Source organism: Mercurialis annua, linkage group LG2, assembly GCF_937616625.2.
Source record: "Mercurialis annua linkage group LG2, ddMerAnnu1.2, whole genome shotgun sequence".
NCBI lineage: Eukaryota > Viridiplantae > Streptophyta > Magnoliopsida > Malpighiales > Euphorbiaceae > Mercurialis > Mercurialis annua.
The window spans coordinates 17,831,822-17,859,580 of NC_065571.1; the positions used below are offsets into that span (position 1 = coordinate 17,831,822).

At 35.1% G+C, this 27,759-nt stretch overlaps 1 protein-coding gene across 1 annotated transcript; it reads left to right on the forward strand.

The window, feature by feature from the left end:
• Positions 1-237: 237 nt before the first annotated feature.
• LOC126669094 (uncharacterized) lies at positions 238-9,899 on the forward strand. Its single transcript, XM_050362422.2, has 7 exons — positions 238-1,063; positions 2,954-3,199; positions 3,586-3,675; positions 4,304-4,453; positions 4,592-4,716; positions 5,803-5,932; positions 9,542-9,899. Exons 1-7 carry the CDS (start codon positions 512-514, stop codon positions 9,665-9,667), a joined length of 1,419 nt encoding a protein of 472 aa, XP_050218379.1. The 5' UTR covers positions 238-511; the 3' UTR covers positions 9,668-9,899.
• Positions 9,900-27,759: the final 17,860 nt, after the last annotated feature.

Below are 27,759 nucleotides of genomic sequence, written 5' to 3' on the forward strand. Positions count from 1 at the left end.
TCTTGTTCAGTTTTAACAAATTTATTAGAAAAGTAAATTGTATCATTATAATTTAATTTCATAACTGAGGTAAATATTAGTAAAAAATTAGTTAACAAAATAAAAATATCAAAACACTTGATAAATGAATTTTTTTAAGAATGTTAACCTTTAATAATCGAATTATTCTACATCTTCATCCCCCACTATGTAAGCGTTTATTAGACCTGAAAATAAGAAAAGAAAAGAAAATATCAAAATATATCCATAGGTAAGTTGGTCTACGTGGCGGCACTTCAATATATGTGCGCATTACGCACGCCACCTCTTTTCTTTTCACTTTCTCGGCGTTTGTTTTCTCATCTGCCAAACACTCCCCAATCTATCATCCAACTTTCCAAATCTCAATCTCAATTTTACTAGATTGACACTGTCACTGCCCAGTAATCTTCTTAGCTTAATACCCATCAACGTATTTCCCTCAAAACCCTAAAAAGAATTAGAAATCATATGAATTGATAAAATTTTAAAAATGTCAGTGGAAAAATCATTTGAAGCATGGGAGGAGGTGCAGAGGCAAGGGCAGGACCTAGCGGACCGGCTGGCGCAAGGATTTTCAGGTTTGATACAATCCCACCCACCTGTTTTTCCCTGGCCAAACCCTCAAAAATCCAATATTTTCGATTTAGAGTTCCCAGTTGGAAAAATAGATAATTTTGGGGTAATAGCTGACAATTTAAATGGAATAAATGGGATTTTTGATATGGGAAATCGGTTTATTGGACAAGCCGGGGCTGATTTGGGGGCTTGTGTAGATGGGTTGGTGCAGCAGTTTTTTAGGAAGTTACCTTTTCCTTTTGGGCACCATGAAGGTGGTGGTGCTGCTGGTATGGAGGTGGTGAGGGTGGATCGTAAAAGGAGTGATGCGGCGGGTCTGAGTTTGGAGGGTGAGTTGGGTTTGGTGAGTGAGAGGCTGAGGGATTATGGGTTTGTTGATAATGATATTGGTAAGGTGCAAGAATCCTCAGCTGATGAAATTGGTGGCTTTAATTTGACTGCTGCTGGGCATCCTGGTAAACCACAGGTATTGTAACCCTTAAGCTCTGATTCTCTTATGTTTTAGCATCATTATGTTGATTTCTGCTTGCTACAATGCTTTTTATATTCTATTAAGTCCATAGAATTGGAAGTTATATTAATTGGAATTCGGAGCATAAATTCTGCTGTATGCAATTTTTGCATGAGTACTTAGAGTTTCTTGATCTTTTTCTATTATGTGTTTATGGTTTCCTATATTAGTCTATAAAAGTCGAAAGCTTAAGGGACTTCCCAATGATAGGAGTTGTTTAAGTAAACAAATGTAAATTACAAAAAGTGATCTGTTTGCTATATTGTATGTAAGTTTACAAACCACAAGTAAACTGATGAAATGCTTCAAATAGATGTTCTTCAAAGAGAACTAATTTTGTGAGAAATTGCAGGCTATCAATTTGTAGCTGCGTGTGACCTTGACCTTGTTTGAGAAACTGGTTAAACAACTCATTTCAAGTTTTCACTTATAGTCATATCTTGTAATCTCTCACTATTTCTCAAAGCTTTGGAAACAAGGAATAAAAGTTTGTCCTTTTTGTCCTTGATAAAAAAGAAAATATGTCATGTTCTCAGGTTTAGATCAAGTTATGTGGTTGATTTAAGTATGAATTAAAGGATATATAAATGATGTATGACAGATTTGAGAAAAATATTCTATATATGCTTTACAAAACAGTGGAAGAAACCTTAAGGACATAAAGAAAGAAAAGAAACAGAAATTTTCTAATAACTCTTAGGCATTCACACTTAAAATGGTCCAAGGCAATCACACCTAGGGCTGTGAATTGAATCAACACAATTCAAAATACTATAAAGCTTAACTTTTATTAAATTTCCTAATCTCTCTAATTTAACCAATACAAGATCAAGTATTTATGGAGATAAAAATTAATTCAAGAAGCAAAAAGAGCTTATCATTCTTTTGTTACACTATCAAATCAAAAGAACGAATAGAGTATTAGATAGCTTGGCTAGAGCTACTGGATTTAGTATATAGACTCCTATCATACAATATCTCTCAAAAGCAAGAATGTTATGCCCGTACAATCCGTGTGCCAGGCTTAAAAAATGAGGTCTATTGCAAAGGCATATTTTTATTTAAGAGACAATTTTGCTCTAGTAGAATAAATAAACAATTGAAGGAAGTGACAAATTTGAATGTGATAAATATGTTCTATTTGATGAGTTTGTCTTTTAATTTCTCAAGAGATTACTGGTTTTTGTAGGATTAAAGATTATCTGTTATGTGTATCAGATATTGTTGGTGCTAAGTTTAAGAAAATTTTATTCTAGGAATACTAGATCTCTTATACTATGCAGTTTATTTAATTTTTTTCTCTCTTGGTCTCTCTTTTTCTTTTAGTTTGCTCCTCGATGTGTCAGGTGTGTGCCTGTGCTTTGTTGCAGGTCTTAAGACTCCATAGTGTCTTGATCTGTTTTTTTCCTTTGATAACTATATACGATAGTGACTTATTTAAATTGTAGGTGGTGCTTGATAAGGTGAATGAGGTGGGTAGAGTTCCAAAGGAAGTAACGGTCACATTTAATGGTTATTTGGGTGCAACTTTTGAATCATATTGCTCCTTTCCATTCCCGGAACTTTTCTCCCTCACGCTCCTGTTGAATCACTTATGTATATCATGTGCAAGTGGTCTCCCATATAATTTATAAGCGAGTCAAAAGATGTTACTAATGAACTAGCAAATCACCTATTTTGTTATCATCCATGATGAAAATAGTATATCTCTACAGTATAACTTTATAGTTCACATTGTATTCATTTTGTCAGTAGAGTCATTGAAAGCTACCCAATGCCTATTTATTTTATTCAACATAGTCAAAAATTTATGTTGTATGATGGTTCATTTTCTTGTATCTGCAGGGGGTCATGAATATTACATCAACTTATGACAGTAGAACTCACAACATTGAGAGTTCTTTGGTTGCACGAGGAGATTTATGGAGAGTCGAGGCATCACAAGGCGGTTCCACCTCCACATCAGGACATGACAATTCGTCTCTCTTCCTCATTCAGCTTGGACCAGTACTTTTTGTTCGCGATTCAACACTTCTTTTACCTGTTCATCTATCAAAACAACACCTGCTTTGGTACGGCTATGATAGGAAGGTATGACCAATAAGTCATCCTGGTTGTCATGTGTAATTAGATGAATTAGGAGGTAGGAATAGCAGAAGCTGTGAAATGTTTGGATTTCCTTTTGAAAGAAAGCAGAAACAAATGCGCATAACAGAAATTGCATAAGTCTTACATGACATGGATTGCCCATTTTGCTCATACGTCTCTTATCTTATCTGCTGGCATTTTATCGCCAAATGATTTTGTTTGATGCAATTAAATTATTCTGATTCTATTTTGAATTTGCTTGATGGTGTGAACATTGTTATGTTATGTTTGATATGTATTATTATGTAATTTGCATCTGAATGCCTCTGGCTTATTGCTTTTCTCTTTAGTAGTTCTTATATACTAATTGCTTCTTTTCTTTTTGTCAGAATGGAATTCATTCTCTATGTCCTGCTGTCTGGTCAAAGCATAGAAGATGGCTGTTTATGTCAATGTTCTGTCTCAATCCATTAGCCTGTGTAAGTGCATAAATTCATATGATATATCAGAGTGAAATTTAGCATAAGTCTGAATTCATTAGGAAAGTTAAGCTTATAAGGCTGGTCAAAGATGTGATTAACCAACTGTTTCTGAAAACTTAAATATTTCTTCCTGTAAAGTAAACTACCTTCAGAAGGGCAGGTGAGGAAATTAAAAAGGATATATCTGTAAGAGAATAGAAGGTTCTCGTGGTTAATTGATTAAAGAAGTGAGGATTTTTAGGTTTCAAACATTTTTCAAGAAGCAAAAATTATGAACATGCAAACGTGATATGAGAGCTAAAGGCACTATCCACTCAATAAATTTTTCAAGTATAAGAAAAGGGACAGGATTGGTGCGGAACCAAGTCATTTGTTTTGGAACTCTAAATAAGTGCATTAAATTCTTATTAAGCTACTAAGGATATCAATTGAATAAATGCGATTTTTTTCCTTCATCTTGTACACTTCCACTTCTATCTTCATGAATGGCTAGCATGTTGATAATGGATGCATCAAGGAAAGAGTGGTTTCACAGAACTTTCCTCATGCTCTAAAGCATTTACAAGTATCATTCTTGAGATGAATTTACTAATTACATTCCCCTATTGCTGCTTTCTACATGCAGTCATTCATGGATGTGCAATTTCCAAATGGTCAGTTTACCTATGTGTCAGGTGAGGGACTGACTACCAGTGCTTTTTTACCAGTTTGTGGGGGACTTCTCCAAGTTCAGGGTCAATGTCCAGGGGAAATGAGATTTAGCTTCTCTCATAAGGTCAGTTGTAAATTGATGAATGCCATTTAGTGGATTTCAAGATGATCTTTGTTTATTGGACCATCTCACAAATGAGAAATCTCACAATACTACCAGCTCTCAATTCTAAAATGTATTCAACCATTTTTTTGATTTCAGAACAAGTGGGGTACTCGCATTACTCCAATGGTTCAGTGGCCTGACAAATCATTTACATTAGGTTTGGCACAAGCATTAGCATGGCAGAGATCAGGTTTAATGGTGAGGCCAACAGTTCAATTCAGGTAATTCTCATGTTCGTTTTGTCAATCAAACATTACTATTTATCTTCAATTTTTACCACAAGCATGAATGAGAATAGCAGATTGATTGAATCGACTATCCTTGAAATCCCCTAGTGTCCTGAAGGAAAGAAGGTTATAAAAGTAGGTTTCTTGAATAGTTCCACCTCTGTTGCTCATCTGCTTATGTTTAATGGTAGATCAGTATCATTAGGAGAGAGGAATTTTATATGGTTCATTAGTATTACGCAAGATAATTTTAATTTGTATATAAAAGAAAAATAAAGAAAAGTGAACTATTGAATTAGATGCCTTAACATTTATGAAAGAATTAAAAATGAGATGTCATAGAAAACTTATAATAATAGTCACTTGGCTGTTTTCTGGTGTGTTGAGTCATCGATATGCTTGTACAGCTGAATTCTAGCTATCTAATATTTTAATGAATATTTACAAAGTTCGACAGTGTTGCAGTTAACATCATTATAGGCTTGTCCTGCTTCCTTTTGTTTAGGTATAAAAAAATATGATTGTGGGAAAAAAATGTTGTGGGAAAAAATTGCACCTTGCGGTGCATATTTAGTTCTATCTATTATTTACGACTGTTCTCCGTTGAAAGTAAGCCTAACGATGCTTATTCACATAGTTCAGCCTCATTGAGGGTCCTTTTTCAGGGTGGCTTCAGCATTGTTACATATATTTGCTCTCTTATTCCCATTAATCTCTCCCTTTTCATTCCGCGGAGTGATTTTTTAGCTCTTCAATGAGCTTATAATGTTCTACTCTACATTAAATTGACTTCATGAGAGCCAAATTCTGTCTTGGGCCTGTGCATGGATGATCTTATTTTTGTTGTCGAACTACTTGGCATGATGGATAACTTGGTAAATAAAGGTGTTTGACATGGATGGCATGAGCATATAAGGAAAAAATAAGAGTAAAAAAGCAACAGCTATGTCCATCCATATTGGTCATCGTTGATGCATTTGCATAATCTGCTATTCTTGGCTCTATTTTCTTTCTTCTTTTGTCCATTTTCACTGCATTTGACTTGTAATACTCACCAACTTTGTTTGGACCTGATCTCAGTTTGTGTCCAACTTTTGGAGGAAGCAATCCTGGGTTGCGGGCAGAACTTATTCATTCAATGAATGAGAAAATGAACATGATCTGCGGCTGTGCAGTCACGGCACACCCTTCCCTTTTTGCATCATTATCTGTAAGTTTATGTTTCTAGCATTTTACTGACTTGATTTTTCCATTGAAACTTTTCGTTTGTTGGCAAGTTTCGCATATTTTTCTGTTTTTCCTTTTTTCTTTTTTAAATGAAAAATTTGAAGGTTTACACAGTGCAAAAACTTCTTTAGGACATAAACCACTGCAAATTTGGAAATGTTAAGAACTTGAAAGTAGAGGAGAATTTTTGAGATAACTCGCTGTTCCCTCATCTGAATGTGGTAGGAAAGGAATGAAAGAACATTACCTTTTGGGCCCACCGAGAATTCTCATCCCATATGCTGTAGGAAAATGTTCTGAAACTTTCTTATCCAAAGGATACATCATCTTGCTGATGTGGAATTTTCTGTTTCCATATTGTTTGTCAATCTTCCTTCATTCCAAATAAGATGACAAATGAATCAAGTGACTGGAGTAAAATGATTTTAATTACATTTCCTTCGGCCATTGTCCATTTTCACTTTATTCATTTTTGTGATGGAGTCATTTTTGTCTCTCTTGAGTAATTTGCTGTGCACACACCCAAACTAAGGCCTTTGAAGAATAGTTTCTTCGACGAGCTGAGAGACACATGTATCTTTCGTTATTGGATTCTATGGGCTAATAATCATCCATGGCCATGACTTTAGGGTCCCCTTATTACAGTAAACCCCTAAGTTTCTAACACAGTTAGTAAACCCCCTAATTTTAATGTCGGCGCTCGCTAAACCCCTTATCCATAAAATGCCCCTAAAATGTTAAAGTGGGAAATCCCACATTGGTTGTGTGTGTGAGTGGACATGTGTTTATATATTGGTTGGGCACCTCCACTTAATACCGATTGGTTTTAAGATGGAATCTAACATGGTATCGGAGCCGGTCCATTCACACAATTTAAGTTTGGCCTGGCCCACGTGAGATTTACGTGAGGGGGGACTTTGTTGCTCGGCCCGTACACGCTACGCGTGAGGGGGAGTGTTAAAGTGGGAAATCCCACATTGGTTGTGTGTGTGAGTGGACATGTGTTTATATATTGGTGGGGCACCTCCACTTAATACCAATTGGTTTTAAGATGGAATCTAATTGGTTTTAAGATGGAATCTAACATGGTATCAAAGCCTTGTCCATTCACACAATTTGAGTTTGGCCCGGCCCACATGAGATTTACGTGAGGGGGGACTTTGTTGCTCGGCCCGTACACGCTACGCGTGAGGGGGAGTGTTAAAGTGGGAAATCCCACATTGGTTGTGTGTGTGAGTGGACATGTGTTTATATATTGGTTGGGCACCTCCACTTAACACCAATTGGTTTTAAGATAGAATCTAACATAAAAATCTATTGTTTTTAAAAAAAAATCTAACCTAACCCAATCCAACCAAATCTAACCGAATACCGAACCCAACCAAAAAATTAAGCCAATCCCAACCTCTAATCAGGACCCACCCAATCACCGACCCGTCGGAAACCGCCGTCGGTATGTACGACCAAGGAGGAGAGGCTCCCCGCCTGAACGAGGAGCCTGCTCCTCCTCTGAGAAGGAGCAGTGCTCGTTCAGGCGAGAAGGAACCGATCCTTCTCGCCTGAACGAGGAGTAGATCTTCTCCTCAGAGGAGGAGCAACAACTCCTCCAGCAGATCTGCTTCTCCTTGGTAGGACATACCGGAGGTGACGGCAGTTTCCGGCGGGTCGGCGAGTGGGTGGGTCCGAGTAGAGGGTGGGTGGATGATCGGGTTAATTTTTTTGGTTGGGTTTAGTTGGGTTGGTTTGTTGGGTTGGGTAAGGTTAGATTATTATTATTTTTTTTTAGATATTTAGTGGCATTTTTTGGGCATAAGGGGTTTAGCGACCGCCACTATTAAAGTTAGGGGGCTCAATGTAAGGGGACCCTAAAGTCCGGGTCCATAGGTGATTATTAACTGATTCTATGCATGAAAGGGCACCAGCTAAGGTGGAGATACTCTATGTCGGTATCTGAAAACTGATTCCCCCGTAGGAAGCTTGCCATTGAATTACATTGATAGCCTTATTTAACTTGCACAGTTATATAATTTAGTTTTTTTTAGCAAAAATTATACTAACTGCCTATAATGCCCTTATTATATGGGTGACTTCTTCAGCATTCTAATCTATTTCTATTAAAATAGGTGATTCAAAACGACTCTTGATGCATGTAAAATTACTTTTAATATTGAAGTGATCAAAGATCATAGTTATTGTTATCAAAATCATCATTAATTTAATTTAATCGATTACTGGGGCATTTTAAATATTTATATATTTATCAACCTTTTAAAAATGGAAGTCAGACAACCCAAAATGGAAATCGCCTATCAATTTGGGACCGAGGGAGTAATATGTTTTGTTTAAATTAAAAATTACTTCTTTAACAATGGGAATTTGGCTAGTGATTTGTTGGACTAACTGCTTTTTTATGTGGCATGCTTCCTTACCAATTGCCATATATATGATGGGTACAAAATGTAGTTAGATTGGTTCTCAGGGTTAGAGTTCAGGAAACGACAATGATAGCTTATGCTTCTTGCTGTTAAGGCTGGAAGAAACTTGAAACCTAATCTTTTATCTTACTAATTCTTATGTAAACAATTTAAAGAAAGCAGCAAGCCATATCTTGTGTTGAACTCCAAGTTGAACTCTATGTAGCCATGTATGCTTAACTGCTGAAGCAAAATGTGAAAGGCTCCTGACCTATACTTTCTCCAAGTGACACTCTTTAATAAGACATTGTCAGTTTAAGCATGCAATTTCTTTATATCATGAGGTCGAACAGCTCTCCCCAAGTTAGATTGAGTTTAGTGCTTGTAAATGCTTACCGAGTCTTCTTTTTTTCTTTCATCTTCGCACCTAACTATTTCTGCATCATTTTTTTGTTATCATACATTCCTCATCATTTCACTTCTCATGTCACTGTTCTTTTTCTTTCATTTTGTCGTATTGGCTTAATATTAAAGAAGGTTGTGATCTTCCGTGCTATTAACAATTCTTCTCAGCCTGCTTATTTTTATCTATTGTAACAAATATGGAACTCATTTTAATTGATTAGTTAAAGTTTTTGGGACTTGCTTCCATAAAAGATCACTTATTTTGCACTTTAGCACATTTTCTTCCCCGGTAGATGGAAAGACATGTTGCCTTGAGGTGCACTTATCTTGAATGTATGTAGCTTTGGTAGTTATTTATTAAGATGGACCTAATTAGATGAATTGTTACTATAATTCATTTCAAAGTGTCGCACTATGGCGTGATGCAACTAACAAAATTGTGGCAAAGCTGATTAATGACAAATTAATTACTTTATTGCATGGGGAATTCTTGTGTGAACTTGGGCACTCCTTTCCTTTGGTTTTTGTACTTGTACTGTATATGTATGTGCTTACTTGGGTTTTCGATCAAAATATTACGTTATAGTTAAAAGCTAATGATGAAATTGCTGGATGACGAACTTGTGTAATACTAAGAAAGCTTAGTGTATGTGAAAATTACTAGTAAATTATTGATTCCGGCATTTTAAATTACAGGTTATAACATCTCTGATTATTACTTATTTCTGTTAACTGCTCGGTTAATCTATTTCCTGTATATATGGTTGTTGCAGATTGGACGGTCCAAGTGGAATGGTAATGTCGGGAAATCTGGAGTAGTTCTTCGACTTGATACCCCTCTCTCCAATGTCGGGCAACCATCATTTTCTGTTCAAATAAATAGTGGTATTGAGTTTTGAATTTCTGGTAGTAGAAATGTTGCAACACAAGTGTATATAGTCTTCTGACCATGAAAACACCACATGTGAATATTCTGACCAATCTTATTACATTATAGACTCCTGTACTAGGCTTTTGTTTATACCCTTTTAATGTTTTTGTCATCAAGAAGCCATAGTAGGCTGGGGTTGTAAATTTTGAATTGATCGTGAATTGTTATGACTTAAACAAGTAACTGAATTTTCTGTGATATGACTGGTGGGTTTCATTTGACTTCGATGCATGCAGGGTTAGTTGAGTGTTCCAAATTTCTATTCACTGCTTGTTATCTTTGGCCAGAAGCTGAGTTTATGGACTCAAATATCTAAATTTTACTAATGTCAAAATCAGTTTTTAATTAACTAGCCTTCAAAAACAAGTGTACCAGTACAAGCTAGCACTTAGACACAGAAATCAGAGGATAACAAAATTGATAGAAAAGCAGAAGCGGAAAGAGGGCGAATCCGGAAGTGCTAAAAATATGCTTTTATGCTGAGTATATTACCTTTTCAGCAGCAGGTTCTATTTTTTTTGGGAGATGACAAACAGGCCTGATGCTGAAAAGTCTGAAAAAAATGAAGGATACAAAGAAACAATTTGTTATAGATAGAAATTTTTTGAACTAATGTCAAAAAAAAATTCACGAATTTTACATATTTTTTTATTCGGCCTAATTACTTAAAAACCACTCACCTTATAACTTTTTTTCATTTATACTATGACTTAGGAAAATTTTTAATTGTACCCTATTTTTAATTTTTATGTTTCATTGTACCCCAAAATTAAAATTTTTGATAATTTAATTAATTTAAGGATGAAAATATTAAAAACAAGATACATAAATGATTAATATTAACGTTTTATCAGAATATAGGTTAAAAATGAAGGACTAATTTAAACTTTTTTTTTAAAAAGAAAATAGGTCAATTCAACTCATTAGGGTAGAGCTGAAACATAAAAATCGAAAATAGGGTACAATTGAAAATTTTCCTAGATCATGGTATAAATGAAAAAAAGTTATAAGCTGGGTGGTTTTTAAGTAATTAGGCCTTTTTTATTCTAATCTCAAGGTGACATTTATTCATTGGTGTAAAATGACTTTCACCTCAGCGAATTACACTAATAGATGTTAGTAGTATGTGCCCTAGGGCCATTTAATCGTGTATATTTATAGAATTAATCCCAATGGCAAAGATATATATGTTTTATTTGAACTAAGTGTCTCATCAACTAAGTGTTCATTTATTACGTATTGTCCTTATCACATTGTGATAGAATTTATTTTCAAGGTGTTAAGAATATGAGTGACAGATTCTATTATACAAGTGATCTAAATAACCGTTCACGATGGATGGGATCCTACGAATAAGGGAATCGCATTTTCCCGAAAAGATCGTCACCTCTGTTTATTCTCCTGATTAGTAAAGAGTTAACTAAATTATAGGAAGTAGTGAGTCTCATACTACTTGATAGGGATTAGAATAAACATGTGGACACTCAAGGTGTTGGGTGAGTCGAACAAGTGACGCTAGATGACTTATACATGGTAATTCATTAAAGTCAATTTAATGTCATCTAGTTCATAATTGTACATATGTCCTTTGACTTGCGGTGACACTATCTCGTATATAGGTGATTAGAGTTTGATACTCCTTAATCCTAGATCTTTCATGAGCTAGGGCTGTGGGATGTGTTGGCTCTAGTTAGTTGTATATGGAGATAGGGGTTTAACCTAGAAAGGATTCATCACTCTGGATGAACGGAGACAAGATTCTATGCTATCTCAAATTGTTATTGATGGATGATAAACCTGCACAGGTGTATATGACTTACATAGAAAGTTGTTTATAGTGGAAGTTATATTTATCAAGAATTAGAACTGAGAGATGAGGTCATATAATCAAGACAAACAATGTTTGACTTAACCGTGACACTAGTCGATATTGGAATCTTAGATGAAGGGAATTTTGAGTGTACAGTAATTATGAACATTGGTTCATAAAGAATGCATCGAAAAATTCATATCTATTTGGGGTCGTGATATGTTGCTAGACGTCACTCTCGATCTACGAGAATTAATAATTAAATGGGATTTAATTATTTAATATAAGAAAGGCGTTTCTTATGTCTCTCGTTGCCATATAGATGTGAACCTAGTTAGTCACACACAATAGAGTGTGCAATCGATTGAGTTTACGAAAAATCGATTTCATATAAATACTAGCATATCTTGGAAATTAATCTAAGATGAAAAACAAGTACAAATTAGGGACTAATTTGTAAGAGTTATAAATTAGTAGGAACCTAATTGTACTATGTCCAAGCTAATTAGCGACTAATTTGTAAGAGTTATAAATTAGTAAGAACCTAATTATATTTTAACCAAGTTTTATGATTAGAAGGTTTAAGTAATTAATTAGTGTAATTAATGATACTTAAAGTACTAATCATAAGTTAATGGAATGATGATATCATGGTGATGTAATGAGATAAGGAAATAAGCTTATATGTGATGTCATATGATGACATCACCTATATGATGTCACCTATGTGATGTCACCACATGAAAGGTGTCATGTGGTGGCAACACCTTTACTTGGTGTGTGACACCTAGCATGCAAGGTGTTGCATTCTTAAGGAAAGATCTACTTTATAAATAGAGCTTGACTTTGCTCATTTGAACACACCACACAACACACATCTCACTACAAAGTTGTAGAGAGAGAAAGCACTTGAAGGAGTTCAAGTAGTCATCAATCACGGGAAAAACTTGGCGACGTTTTTCATACATCCGAGCAAGGACGTAATCGCGGCGAGAGTTTGAGCTTAGGGCTACTCGGCAAGAGGAACTCTTGCAGAATACTTCAAGGCGAGGATTCAATCGGACGCATACTCGTGTAGACGAGTTTGAGGTCGCCGTACTTTCGGGACTACAAGAATCGTTGGAGAATCGACATAGGTATTCTTCTTATGATTCCTAGATGCGTGCTTTAATTACTAAATGATACGACGATCCAATTGTTGTTGATATGATCAACTTTAGGATCCGGATTGTTAGAATTTCAATTTTGAATTGAAATATACGATCCGGTCCCGCGCCTCCCGCTGCGCCAACAGTGGTATCAGAGCCACCGTATCATCGAGTATTAACGCTTTACGATTGAATACATGTATAAATAATTATGGACTTAGGAATTATTATTGGGCATGTATTATAATTCTGAGGGCTTAATTTTTTTTTCAAAACGAACAAACGCTATTGTGATATTAATTAAATTTGATTAAATTTTGTCTAGGAGATTGGTATTTAAGTGGTCCGCTTGTGACCCTCCAATCTATCCTGGAAATTTTTCTAATGTGATCATTTAACATAATACGTGATTCGCTTGTGCATAATGTTGTCATCAACAGAATATGCGGAAAAAGCGAAACCCGAAAAAAAAATATTTTTTTTCATAAAAATCAAAAATGCTGAAAACGGGTTTTAAACCCGGGAAAAAGTTTTCAGCTCGAAAAAAAATTAATTTTTTTTCGTAAAAAACTGAAATGCTGAAAAGGGGTTTTACACCCGGGAAAAAGTTTTCGACTCGAAAAAAAAACGTAAAAAAACATTTTTTTTCCGAAGATCAGCAATCGGTTAAGGCTTTCGGAGGTTATAGGATGAATCCTCGATACCTAAAGAAAGTAGATATTACATAGTGAATGATTAGAGAATCATTTACAAGATATGTAATAGTTTGCTCATTCTTTTATGGCTAAAGACTAAGACCTAGGAAGTCCATGATCATACATGTGTGATTGCATGATTTATTTTAGCTTTAATTTGTATGGGATGCATGCTAAAATGTGTTGTGTGTTTAGTGAGAACGAAATAATTTAAAACCCTAAGAAATCTTCCTAAAAGTTGAAAGATTAAGTTTATATTGATTAATAATTAAATTGATTTATCAATGGCTCTCCATTGGAGTAATAAACTAACACACTTTGAGTTATCATCTTGTCGGCTATGGATACATAGGCGTGAGATGATATCGTCAAGAGGCTGTTGTTGAGTTTATTGTTAAGCATGAGATGTTACAGGTGTATCGATATAGTACACGACAATAACGACAGTTAGGCGTACCTGAGTCGTGTATTATTCAAATTGATACATCCTAGTTGGTTCAATGGGTTAAACTTAACTAATGCATAAACCCAATAACGAAAATGGGTATCTGAGGGTGAAAGGATTAGGAGCCGGAAATGATTGAACCTCATATGAGATATGATGATCAAGTAGTTGTTCACTTATATATCATTTTGATCCCAAGAATAGCATTAAGTACTTGAGGGAAAGATAAATGAACATAAGAATTCAATCACCCGCTTAAAATCTTTTCCAACAAAGATTTCAAGTAGTCATCAATCACGGGAAAAACTTGGCGACGTTTTTCATACATTCGAGCAAGGACGTAATCGCGGCGAGAGTTTGAGCTTAGGGATACTCGGCAAGAGGAACTCTTGCAGATTACTTCAAGGCAAGGATTCAATCGGACGCATACTCGTGTGGACGAGCTTGAGGTCGCCGTACTTTCAGGACTACAAGAATCGTTGGAGAATCGACATAGGTATTCTTCTTATGATTCCTAGATGCGTGCTTTAATTACTAAATGATACGACGATCCATTTGTTGTTGATATGATCAACTTTAGGATCCGGATTGTTGGAATTTCGATTTTGAATTGAAATATACGATCCGGACCCGCGCCTCCCGCTGCGCCAACAATAGAGTCGTGACACCTTAGCACTGTGCATTAATTTGAGAAAAAGTGGTAGTTCGTGCATGAAAATGAGAAAATTTAAACTGCGTGATTAAAATGAAAAAAAATATAAAATTGATGAATTTTTATAACATCAACCCAAAATTTTAAAAAGGAAGCAATTAGGGTGTGATTCGGTGTATAACTTCCAAAAAAATTGGCGGAAATGAAAATTTCAAAAAAGAAGGGGGCTGTTGAAAATAATTGAGAGGAAATATAATTTATGATTTGTTTGGTATATAAGAAAGATAATGAACGATTCAAATAGCTTCTCAAATTTGATCTAATGGTTCAAGATATTGTTGGGTTTTCTAGGTTCATAACGCAGCGGAATTTCAATTTTTTATCAAAAACCCAACCAAGATCCATGTAATTCGAATAAATAGAATTATATGAGGGACAAATTCCTTTTCAATCACTCACATTTCTCACATAGTTACTTTCATATCCAATGACAATCTATTCCACTATCATGTTAAAGATAATATAAGACTGTATCAAAACATAAAATAGCTATGTAGAAATTCATGATGATTTCAAGGTCAAAGGATTATACTAATAGAACTGTAATTAGAATTACTTATGACGGTTATCAATGTAGTATTCTCAAGGTGGGTCATCCAGTGCCTTATTTCTCAAATAGCACCTATGATTTGACTTTATATCACATGTACATGATTAGTAAAACATAATCATCAGTCAACATCATACTAGTCTCAATGTACTATTAAGACTAGGGATAGATGGAATATTATAAAACCTAAAGGTTCTACTATAAAGTCACATACTTGATGACCTTAGAAAGAATTAACCATTCAAGCATTTTAATCATAATATAAAATGATTAAAACTGCCAATTAATAAATAACAAAATGATAAAGTCAATACATGGTCAAATATGATTGACCTAGTGCATATCACTAACAATCTCCCACTTGCACCAGGCCCAATCTACATTAAATATAATATCCATGACCTAGTATGACTCTCATGCTTAGGCTGTGGAAGAGCCTTAGTTAGCGGATCAACAACATTATCATTTGTCAAAACTCTGCATATCTTCATGTCTCCTCTCTCAATGATTTCTCGAATGAGATGATAACGTCTAAGTATGTGTTTGGATCGCTGATGTAATCTGGGCTCCTTTGCTTGTGCTATAGCCCCATTGTTATCACATAACAAGTTCACTGGATCAGATATACTAGGAACAACTCCTAATCCAGTTATGAATTTCTTGATCCAAAACCTCCTTAGATGCGTTTGAAGTAGCTATATACTCAGCTTCTGTTGTAGAATCAACAACGGTGTCCTGCTTCGAGCTCTTCCAGCTAAAAGCACCTCCATTCAAATAAAACACATATCCTGACTGTGATTTATAATCATCAATGTCAGTTTGGAAGCTAGTGTCTGTGTAACCCTTTACAATTAGCTCATCTTCCTGACCACCATATAGCAAGAATGCATCCTTGGTTCTTCTCAAGTACATAAAGATGTTTTTAACTGCTGCCCAGTGACTTTCACCTGGATTTGACTGGTATCTGCTCGTTGTACTCAAAGCATACGAGACATCAGGTCGAGTGCACAACATTGCATACATGATAGATCCAATAGGAGAAGCATATGGAATCTTACTCATGCGGTCTCGCTCATCCTGTGTCTTAGGACACTGAGTCTTGTTAAGACTGATGCCATGTGACATTGGCAAGAATCCTCTCTTGGAGTCTTGCATACTAAACATGTTTAATACCTTATCCACATAAGTGCTTTGACTTAGGCCAATGAGTCTTCTAGATCTATCTCTATAGATCTTGATGCCTAATATATAAGCAGCATCGCCCAAGTCTTTCATTGAAAAACACTTCCCTAACCATGATTTAACATTTTGCAGTATGGGACTATCGTTTCCAATGAGTAGCATGTCAATAACATAAAGCACTAAGAAAACAATCGCGCTCCCACTAACCTTCTTGTATACACAAGGTTCTTCTTCATTCTTGATGAGTCCAAACTCTTTGATAGCTTCATCAAAACGAAGATTCCAACTCCGAGAATCTTGCTTTAATCCATAAATTGATTTTTGAAGCTTGCAAACCTTTCCAGAATTCTCTGGACTGGCAAAACCCTCAGGCTGTGTCATGTACACATCCTCAAGTAAGTTTCCATTAAGAAACGTCGTTTTGACATCCATTTGCCATATCTCATAGTCATAATATGTAGCTATGGCAAGGAGAATCCGAATGGATTTAAGCATAGCTACTGGTGAAAAAGTTCCATCATAGTCAATACCATGTATTTGTCTGAAACCTTTTGCAACCAGTCTTGCTTTATAGTTATGCACATTGCCATCCATGTTAGTCTTCATTTTGAAGACCCACTTGCACCCAATGGTTTTTACACCATCCATTGGGTCAATCAAGGTCCAAACTTGATTATCATACATGGATTGCATTTCAGATCTCATGGCTTCGAGCCATTTTTCAGAGTCAGGACTATTTATGGCCTCTTGATAGGATGTGGGTTCTTCTTGATCCACAATCATCACATCATTGTTCTCAGTAATGATAAATCCATATCTCATAGGATTAGGACGTGTCCTATCAAACCTCCTTTGGCCTTGTGGTACTTGTTCTTGTTCAACAATTGCCTGTTGATTCATTTAAGGTTCCATACTTGATACAATGCTACTTTGTAGTTCTTGAATTTCTTCAAGTTGTACTGTACTCCCACTCCCACTCCCATTGGTTCCTTTGGAAATAAATTCTCTTTCCAAAAAGACACCATTTCGAGCAACAAACACTTTGTTCTCATAAGCATTGTAGAAGTAATATCATTTAGTTTCTTTAGGATATCCAACAAAAAGACATTTGTCAGATTTGGCTGGTAATTTATCTGAAATTAGTCGATTCACATAAGCTTGACATCCCCAAATCTTAAGGAAAGACAAACTAGGAGTTTTTCCAGTCCATATCTCATATGATGTCTTTTCAATTGCCTTTGATGGAACTCTATTCAAAATGAATGCATCGGTCTCTAAAGCATAACCCCAAAATGAGATTGGAAGATCAGTTTGACTCATCATTGATCGAACCATATCCAATAGAGTTAGATTTCTCCGTTCAGACACACCATTCCATTGTGGCGTTCCAGGTGGAGTCAATTGAGAAACGATCCCACAATCTTTTAGATGATCTACAAATTCTTGGCTTAAATATTCACCACCTCGATCAGATCTTAGTGTTTTAATATTTTTACCAAGTTGATTTTATACTTCATTCTTAAATATTTGAACTTTTCAAAAGATTCAGATTTATGTTTCATCAGATAAACATAACCATATCTACTGAGATCATCAGTAAAAGTAATAAAGTACTGAAATCCACCTCTAGCATTTGTACTTAATGGACCACATACATCTGTATGTATAAGGCCCAATAAGCTTTAAGCTCTTTCACCTTGTCCAATAAAAGGTGTTTTTGTTATTTTGCCCACTAGACAAGATTCACATGTTTCAAATGATTCATAATCAAATGAATTCAAAAGTCCATCTCTTTGAAGCTTTGAAATGCGTTTCTCATTTATATGGCCTAAATGACAATACCAGAGATAAGTAGCGTTTAAATCATTTGACTTAAACTTCTTAGCATTGATGTTATAGATTGATTTTTCATTTGTGTCTTCAACATTTATATTATAAAGACCACTGTTGCGTGGAGCATATCCATAAAGAATGTTATTATGCGAAATAATGCATTTATTATTCCTAATAATAAATTCAAAACCATCCTTGTCCAAACAAGAAACAGAAATAATATTCCTACACATGGTAGGTACATAATAACAATTATTCAAAGATAAAATAAGTCCACTAGGCAAAGATAACTCATAAGTCCCTACAGCTAAAGCAACAACTCTTGCTCCATTTCCAACTCGTAGGTCCACTTCGCCTTTTGTCAAACTTCTATTCCTTTTGAGACCCTGCACATTAGTACAAATGTGAGATCCAGTATCTAATACCCATGAATCAGAAGTAGAAAGATTAATTTCTATAACATGAATACCTGAAGTGGTAGTCTCACTACCCTTGCTCTTCTTCTAATCATCCAGATATTTCTCGCAATTCATTTTCCAATGTCCAGGTTCCTTGCAGAAAAAGCAAGTTTCTTCCTTTGGCGGTTTCGCTTTGGGTTCATTTTTGGTCTTGGGCTTGAGCTTTGGCTTAGACTTCTTAGCAGCCTTTCCCTTGCCCTTACCATACCTTTTCATACCCTTTCCCTTGTTGACCATAATAACATCTTTGATTTCATTCTTGATGCTCTTTTCAGGAGTTTGAAGCATCCCATGCAACTCTGTGATGGTTTTCTCCATATTATGCATATTGAAGTTCATGATGAAACCATCATAAGCCTCAGGCAAAGATTGGAGAACAATGTCTGTAGCCAACTTTTGGGCAATTGGGAGACCGAGCCTGTCCAAATGTTCAAGATGACCTTTCATCTTCAAAACATGAGGACTGATTGAGCCGCTAGTTGTCAACTGGCAAGAAAGCAAATCCTTGATGGTATTGAACCTTTCAATTCTTTCTCTCTCTTGGAACATTTCCATGAGATCAGCAATCATGATGTTCGCATCCAATTCCAACATTTGCTTTTGGAGCTTATTCTCCGTGCATCCAAGCATAATGCAAGTGACATCAGTAGAGTCATTGAGATGCTTCGTATAAGCATCCCTTTGAGCTCTAGTAGCACCAGCAGCTGGTTTCTCAGGGAGGGGTTGATCAAGGAATGAAACCATTCCATTACTACCAACCCAAAGAAATACAACCTCTCATATTCCTTTATTTCTTGCCTAAGAACAATTCTTAGATTTCTGTACCAGTCCAGAAAGTTAGTGCCATTGAGCTTATCCTTCTCAAGGATTGATCGCACTGATAAAGTATGTGTAGTGTTTGAAGTCATCTCTGTAACAATAATATACAAATAGCATTCAATAAAAGTCACAATAAAATTCCCACAATATATATATCCGTAATTCATATAAAAACCCTTAGCATTAATTTCAACAATTTGAAAAATAATAGTGGGACAAGATCCATATTTTACCCTACTTCAAGTAAACTTTGACTTATCACTTTAAGTGTGGTTATTTCGGTAGGTAATACTTTACCAATTACATCTTATGCAGTTCTTGAATATAGAATATTAACATCACATGTACTTTTGATATTCTATCTAGTACTCTAGGTTCAAAACCGTTTTGATAACCTAGTTAAGTCTAACCAAATTAAACACATGGATATCATTTTTATCCATCTTATCTTACTTAGATGGCTTTATACATCATGCTTTGGCATAGGCTATACATAGCAATTTAAGTCTTGATAAGAGTTATTACAATGGGAGGTATATTAAAGACTTAATATTAAATAAGGGTTTGATATTTATCCTATTTAGTTATCCTATCTAATCACATATAAAATAATCATGCAAATCATATAACCAATAAGATAAACATTAAAAACATATTATTTCACTATTTTAAATCATATTTAACAACAATCACATAAATATGTTATTCATGATAATTTAAATCATATTTAATAATTATCATTTAAAGTATTAATACAAAATACATGACAGAAACATGCCGGCTTAAAAGGATAACGGTCCTTAATGGGGTGTATCAACGGGGTCCAAGGGGCGCGGCCCTTTGGTGGGGTCTGGGGGCAGCGCCCCCTAGCGGGGTCCAAGGGGCAGCGCCTCGATCTATTTCTCACATGTTACACTTAACATAATTAAAATTTCTTTATCCGAAATCAATAATCTTAACTTATTACGATCTATTTTAATATGGTAAAAACAGATTAAAATAACCCAAAAACCCTAATTACTGCATCTTATAAACTGTGTTTAATTCTGCCATGAGCTGAATTAATGGTTTAGGATATCATATTGAATCAAGAACTGTTGATAAAAAGACATATTCTTTGTAAATAGTTCATTTACCTTTCATATAAAAAAATTGTCATTTTTTTTAAAAGTTGTCATTTTGTTTTTGTTCCAAGCCATGCGGGGGTGTTTTATATTAAGGCCTGATAATTCAAAAAGGCCAAATGTTCAAAGAAAGTTGGGTTTTTACACAAATCCCCTAAATGAGCACCTTCCTAATGTTTTTACCTCACAAAATAAAAATATGCAGAAATCACTCAAAAAATTAAAAAGTTTACAGTAATCACCTATACCCCAAAATAAGCCGATTTTATGATTATATAGGACACATTTGCCCCTTCTATGTTGAAACATGTGACTCTGGCGATGGGATTCAGCAGTTGATTTTACTGTGTACGATCGGCGAATCTGGCGGCGGTCCGGAGAGGTCAGATTTCAGCCACTTGTCCTTCACTTTCTTCCACTACACAATGGATTCTTTTGATTTCGGTCTGTTTTGCAAATGCAAAGGCAGTTTGTTTTTTGATAATTAAAAAATAGGAATGCAAAGGTAGTTGATTCAAGATTTGAACCAAATGAAACACAAGAAGAAATTGAAACACCAGATTTTGAATTGTAGTGGTGAATTGAAGAACAAAACCCTAGCTTTTTTTGGAGGTGGTTGGCGTTGATTTGGGTACGTTGGGAAGACAATATTTCCTAATGAATCTCTACTCTTTAGGTAAATAAACTATATATTTATGGTTGCTTCTTGTTTAATGAAGAACTGTTTCACCCTTTCTCATATATTTGATTGATCTAATTGTGAGTTGGTTGGTATTCTTTGAAGCTTTGTATGTTTGATAGGGAGCTGCTTCAGTATTGTTATAGCACACAACCACACACATCTAGTTTGCTTGTGCCTGATAGTTGACACGCCTTACATCTTTGATACCAAAATCACTACTTGTTTAATTGGCTCTTCTGCAACATTTCTTTATTTTCTTAATTTCTTTTGCCTTTATAGGCATATTCTCATTACATGAGATCTGAAAACAAAGACTTCATGATAGGTGATAGCTATCTTCTTGATGGGTATGGAAGGTGTGGCACTAAAAGGATCACATTTCAATACTAAGCAATATGATTCTAAAATGAAAGAATTGTAAGCCTCTCATTTCTAACCTTTTGCTTTATGACATGAATGCCATATGTTGCTAATCTAGTTTATGTGAACAAGTGTTACTAGATGCTTCTTCATGCTCAATGCTCTTAATGTAAATTTCATCCTTCACCTAGAGTTGATGTTAGCCTCTGCTGAATCCGGCAAAATTGCTGAAGATTAAGCGGCAGCAAGAGCTGTAACAGTAAGAAGAGAAAGACCAAATACATAAAAACAAAGATATATGAGATAGATAATAATAGAATGTACGCAAAAAATTTGGTTGTAGAAATGTTTGAGCAATGTTTAAGTTTCATTTATATAGTTATGCCTTGGCAAATCTTTCTATCATATTTCGTGATTTCTGATCAAAAACCTGCATGTTATATTTTTATAATCTGCTCTGCACATTTGATGTTTTACAAATAATGCATTATTTATGCTTACATACAAAATTTTGAATAAAAAATTGATTTAAAGTTAATATAAGGTTGATAACAAGTTATAACAATAGTATTTTAAAAAAAATATTATTTTATAAATTTCATCAAAAATAACATAAATATTTAGTATGAATAAAAAAAATTAGTTAAAATTATAAAGAGCAGTAAAATAATTTTTATAAAAAAAATGAATTAGGGTAGTTCAGTTGATATAGGTTCATATCAGGTTCACATCTGGTTAATTTTTGGTTTTATAAACTATCAAATACATGACAGTACACTTACATCAGGTTCACATCATGTTGATTTTCGGTTATATATACTGTCAAATACATTTTACTAGAGAGATTCAACTGAAACAACAAAACACAACCCCAAAACTAAATTATCTTCAAACAATATCAGCCTTTAAAATTTCTTCCAAGCCTTATCCATAACCTAGTTTGATGCTCTTGCCGCAATAGAGTGAGCAAAATTATTGGCCTTCCATAAGATAACACTCCATTTAATCTCCTTGAATTTAGCTGCCACTACTTCTATTTCACGCAATAAGTCCCCAAACTCAGTCAGATAAACCTTTTTAAACTACATAGTAGAAAGAAGCTAGATGTTGTCACTCTCGATAATGACCTGCTGAAACTGCAATCTTTAGCTATCTTCAAAATGAAAAGCATTGCCTCCCCTTTAGCTATAACGTTCTCGGAATCGGTTTGCATTAAAAAGGATCCTGCTGCCATAATAACACCATTACGGTTTCCAACAACAATTAATTGCAACTTTTGAACACAAAAGGGAACAATTTACTAACCTTGTAATCTTTGATATAAAAAATAGATTCAACAGCTAAACAAATATTTACAATAGTATAAGACCCATCATTGATCTTCCTCTACAAGAAAATCCTATCTCAGCAACTGACTACGCGTTGTTCAACAGAGTTATCTTCACCAACTCAGAAGCTCCGCTCCTTAACCAGTCACTGTATCTCCTATTCCCAATTTGCTCCGCTCATCAAATCGTTATCCTCCTACTTTCATTATGTCACCAAACTCTCTCAACATAACGTCGATTTTGTTGTCTATCCCAGTAGAACCAAAATTCAAATCCTTTATTTATCCTTGCAATTCCTAGGAAATGCCATCTCTCTTTCAAATCCATTCAACACCCAACCAAAATTTTTTAGTCAAATCCATACAAACTCCCCAAATTGAGACTCGACGCCATTCTTATCAACTCGCTTGAGATTGCCTCATTGATGACAAGAACAAGTAATGAAGTTGAGAATATTACAGTGAGACAATTAAATTTGGCTGCAATTATGTACTCCTCGGCCGAAGAAGATGATTGATTATGTACTTCTCCACCGGAGGGAGGGAATTGGGTGTATAAAGTACACAATAGCAAGTATAGGACAAGGATAATTTGGTAACTTATAAATGAAAGGGGTAGAGCTGAAAATGAAAAATGAAAAAAGGGGGATTTTTGCTAAAACAATTATGTTGGGTCACTAACATAAACTTTTCAGATTTTGAAGTATATGGTGACATTTTCTCAAGAAATTTTTCATTATATCCAAATGTTTAAATCGTCTTCATAATGTCCAAACCTATATAATAACGTTTTAAAAATGTCCAACCCCCAAAATTGATGATATGTCGTTTAGGTGGCATGTCGTACGTGCCACGTCATAATATATTTTTTGAACATTATGTAGATTTTTGCTAAATGTTTGGACATTATGAGACTTCTACTAAACGTTTGGCATTTTTTAGGTTTAGTTTTATCGATGCGGCAAGAACCGACACGTCACCTAAATGACACATCGGCACAAGCACACTCCATTTGGGGGTTGGACAATTTTAAACATTATCATATAGGTTTGGACATTATCGAGATGATTTAAACATAAACGTTTGGCCTTTTTGTGTTATTAGGCCTTACGTTTAAACCATGCGGGCTCTTTTTGTAATTTAGTCATGCGGTGTTTTTCATAATTTAGCCATACGGGGGTCGTTTAACACTTTTTCCATTTTGGTATAGGAAATCATAATGAAAACGTAAAAGATTATATGAAGATATGTGAAACTGTGTTAAACCTTTTAAAACTAATTGAAATTAACTTTTTTGGATCTATATATAATTGTGGGCAGAGCGGGGTTCAGGGGCCACTCGCCCAAGGCATATGGCTGACTTCTCGATTTGGAAATGGTTTGAAAAATGGACTTGCCACCTAGTTTAAATAGGAAATGCCTTTTAACCGACTAGATAGCCTAACTCGCCTTCTGTAAGACTATCGTGTATCAGACCAAAGACTAGGATGCGTGGACCTCCCCGAGACTCTTGTGCTTGGCTTAACTGTTACCGGCTTTATTTTCTGGACAAATTTGTTTATATCTCATCTCAACAGTATATGCGGTTCACAAGATATGAAAGCTATAAATAAACATGTATGAAAGCAGTAAAAACATTTGACGTGCATATGACTCGATCTGGACTGGAATTTGAGGCAAGTAGCAGGTACTCCTAAGCATACATCTAACCTTAGAGGTTTCTAGCAAGTAGTCACAAGTTTGGCTGGTCTTGATTAATTATATGCACAAAGCCTAAAACCAGATGTATAAGTGTGATTGATTAATTTTATTAGGTGAATCTTGAAAAACCTATACAACCATTACTACATTTTTGTAATAGTCCTACGATGTCTAGGTGATGGGCTGGAATTGCATTAATGGGTCAATTTTAGGTGATTAGTCCTTTAGCCGGTATTATTGGATTTGGAATGGTTTTGGAAAGCAGTATACAGTATCAGCATGCTTAGGGGCAGTTGGATATACATACAAGGTTAGAGATACTTTTAGAGATACTGTAACGGTTAACAAGGTTTAAAAGTATTCCTAACCTTTGTATTATATCCAATTGCCCATGAGATTGCTAGCACTGTTACTGCTTTCCAAAAGCATCCAAATCCAATAAATAACCGGTTAATGGACTAATCACCTAAAATTGGCCCATTAATACAATTTCAGCCCATCACATAAGACATCTTAGGACTAATACAAAAATATAGCAACGGTTGTATAGGTTTTTCAAGACTCACCTAATAAAATCAATTAAATCACACTTATATAGCCGGTTTTAGATTTTGTGCATGTAATCAATCCAGACCAGCCAGACTTATACTATTTGCTAGAAACTTTCAAGGTTAGATGTATGCTTAGGAGTACCTGCCACTTGCCTCAAATGCAGTCCAGATCGAGTCATATGCACGTCAAACGTGTTTACTGCTTTCATACTTGTTTATTTACAGCTTTCATATCATGTGAACTGCATATACTGTTGAGATGAGATATAATACGAATATATCTAGAAAATAAAGCTGGTAACAAATAAGCCAAGCACAAGAGTCTCGGGGAGGTCCACGAACCCTAGTCTTTGGTCTGATGCACGATAGTCTTACCGGAGGCGAATAAGGCTATCTAGTCGGTTAAAAGGTATTTCCTAGTTAAACTAGGTGGCGACTCCATTTTTCAAACCATTTCCAGATCGAAAAGTCGGCCATAAACCTTGGGCGAGCGGCCCCCGAACCCCGCTCCGCTCACAACGTTATTCCAAAATTTAGGAATGTCAACTTTGTTTAAGGATCGGACCATTTAAGATAAGCGTAACTGGAAAGGTATCGGGTTAGACGCGATAACATAATAGGTTATACATGCGCAATTTAGTCTCGCGTATAATCATCTATCGATGTAGATTCTTACTCGAGAAATATTTGGTAATTGTCCTAGGTTTGATAAGGCAACTTACTAGCGGACAAGGAGCTTGGGAGATTGACGGGGGCTTTTAGATTGATCGAAGATTTTGGATAGCAAGTCGTGAGTTTATATTTTACTGTCAATTATTAATTCTGCAATATTTTATAAAATGCTTTAAATTGCATTTAAATGTTTTGAAACCTTATATATAACCCGATGAAACAAGCTATCTATTGGACATTAATAGAATTGTGTGTATACCAGTTAAAATAAACTAAATGAACGGAAGGCATGAAGAATAAGGCATTGAACGTACATAACATACAATCAATATCGAATAAAGTATGATGCCATAAACACATACTTAATAACGACTTATGCGAGTTAAACTCGGTGAGAATAAAATTATCCCGTGACTGCATCGGAGAATGATTAATGCTAGTAGAACGCAGTAAAGTCATCTCGGTTAATTATGAACTCACTCAATGTCAACTGACCCCCATAGTGTTTCCTTTCAAGTGAACACGTTTTGACTAGACAGACTTCTACCTTGTTCCAGAAGTCCTATATAGTAAGAAGGAGTCAACTAGTAGTGCTGCAGTAGTCGGGCCCAAAATGTATATGTTATTAATCAAACGGTTTTGTATGTTTTATCCGCACTCTGATAAATATGAAGGATTTCAAAAACTGCATTTTCAAACCGTTTGTTTTAATGCGGAACGGGCTATGCTAGGGTGTGAGACATCGCATTATAAGACCCAGGTTCCTATTAAACGTTTTCAAGAATTGAATAGACGTTTGTAAGCATCAAGCTTTGAAAAGCTTTTACGAAAAGGGTTAATTCCATGTAAAATCACCACCTTTACATGTTTTTTCATTTTAATCACATCCTTTAAAAAGTGTCAAATAAAATCATCACCTTTCATTTTTTTGCAAATCTATCACGAATGTGAAAATTCGGTGTATGTTTATTGACTTGACAATCGGAATCAACAAGAAAAGAGTAAGAGGTTATTTTATTTAACAGGGCATTAGTCAGATTAAAATATTTATTTAGGAGAAAAAAGACATCAAATTTTACTCATCGATGATAGATTTGCAAAAAAAATGAAAGGAGGTTATTTTATTTAACACTTTTTAAAGGACGTGATTAAAATGAAAAAACGTGTAAAGGTGGTGATTTTATATGGAATTAACCCTTATGAAAACGTTTTTTATGAATGAGTATGTAATTGAATGATTGAAAGTTTGCGAAAAATTTATAACGGGTTTTTAAGGCTTGCTACGGGTTTCGGAACTACCATTCACATTCTCTAGCGCCGGTCGCGGCTCGAGATTTCGGGTCGTGACAGACCTCATAATGTCCAAAAGGACCACACGATGCATTATGACTTAGTTTTGAGCAGGACTTCCCATTCGAATATAATTAGACTTCAAAAGTGAACCGAGAGCTTTCTGAATAGAAAAAATGAACTACCAAGTGATAAACTTACGAGTTATTGATTGTTTAACCTGGATTCGGTTAGGTTAAGGAATTCCAAGTTGTATGATAGGGCCATACGAGTTTAAGTTGAAAAGTGAAACAACAAACATATTAATTAGGGTTTCATATGCCGATGTTGAATAGAAATATGGTGTCGGTCTAGTCTTAGACCTAAGTTTTGTTGTTAGAGTTAGTGTTTTCAGTATTAAACGCATTCTAACATTGTATTACAACAAAGGATTCAAGGAGCTACCAGACTGACAAGGTTGCATATCTGAGGGATCGATCAACGAGTTCTCCTTGTATTTTTGTATAGCGGTCACAGTGAGTTTACATATTATTCTTTGTATTATTATATAAAGATGATTATTATATGGTTTACTATATGAAACACATTGCATACTGTTGATTTTATCAAATTGATTATCGATTGTGATTTGTTTAAATGTATGAAAACCAGTGTAATGATCCAAGGGAACATGCTACCTATTGGTCGTCAATAGGACTGTG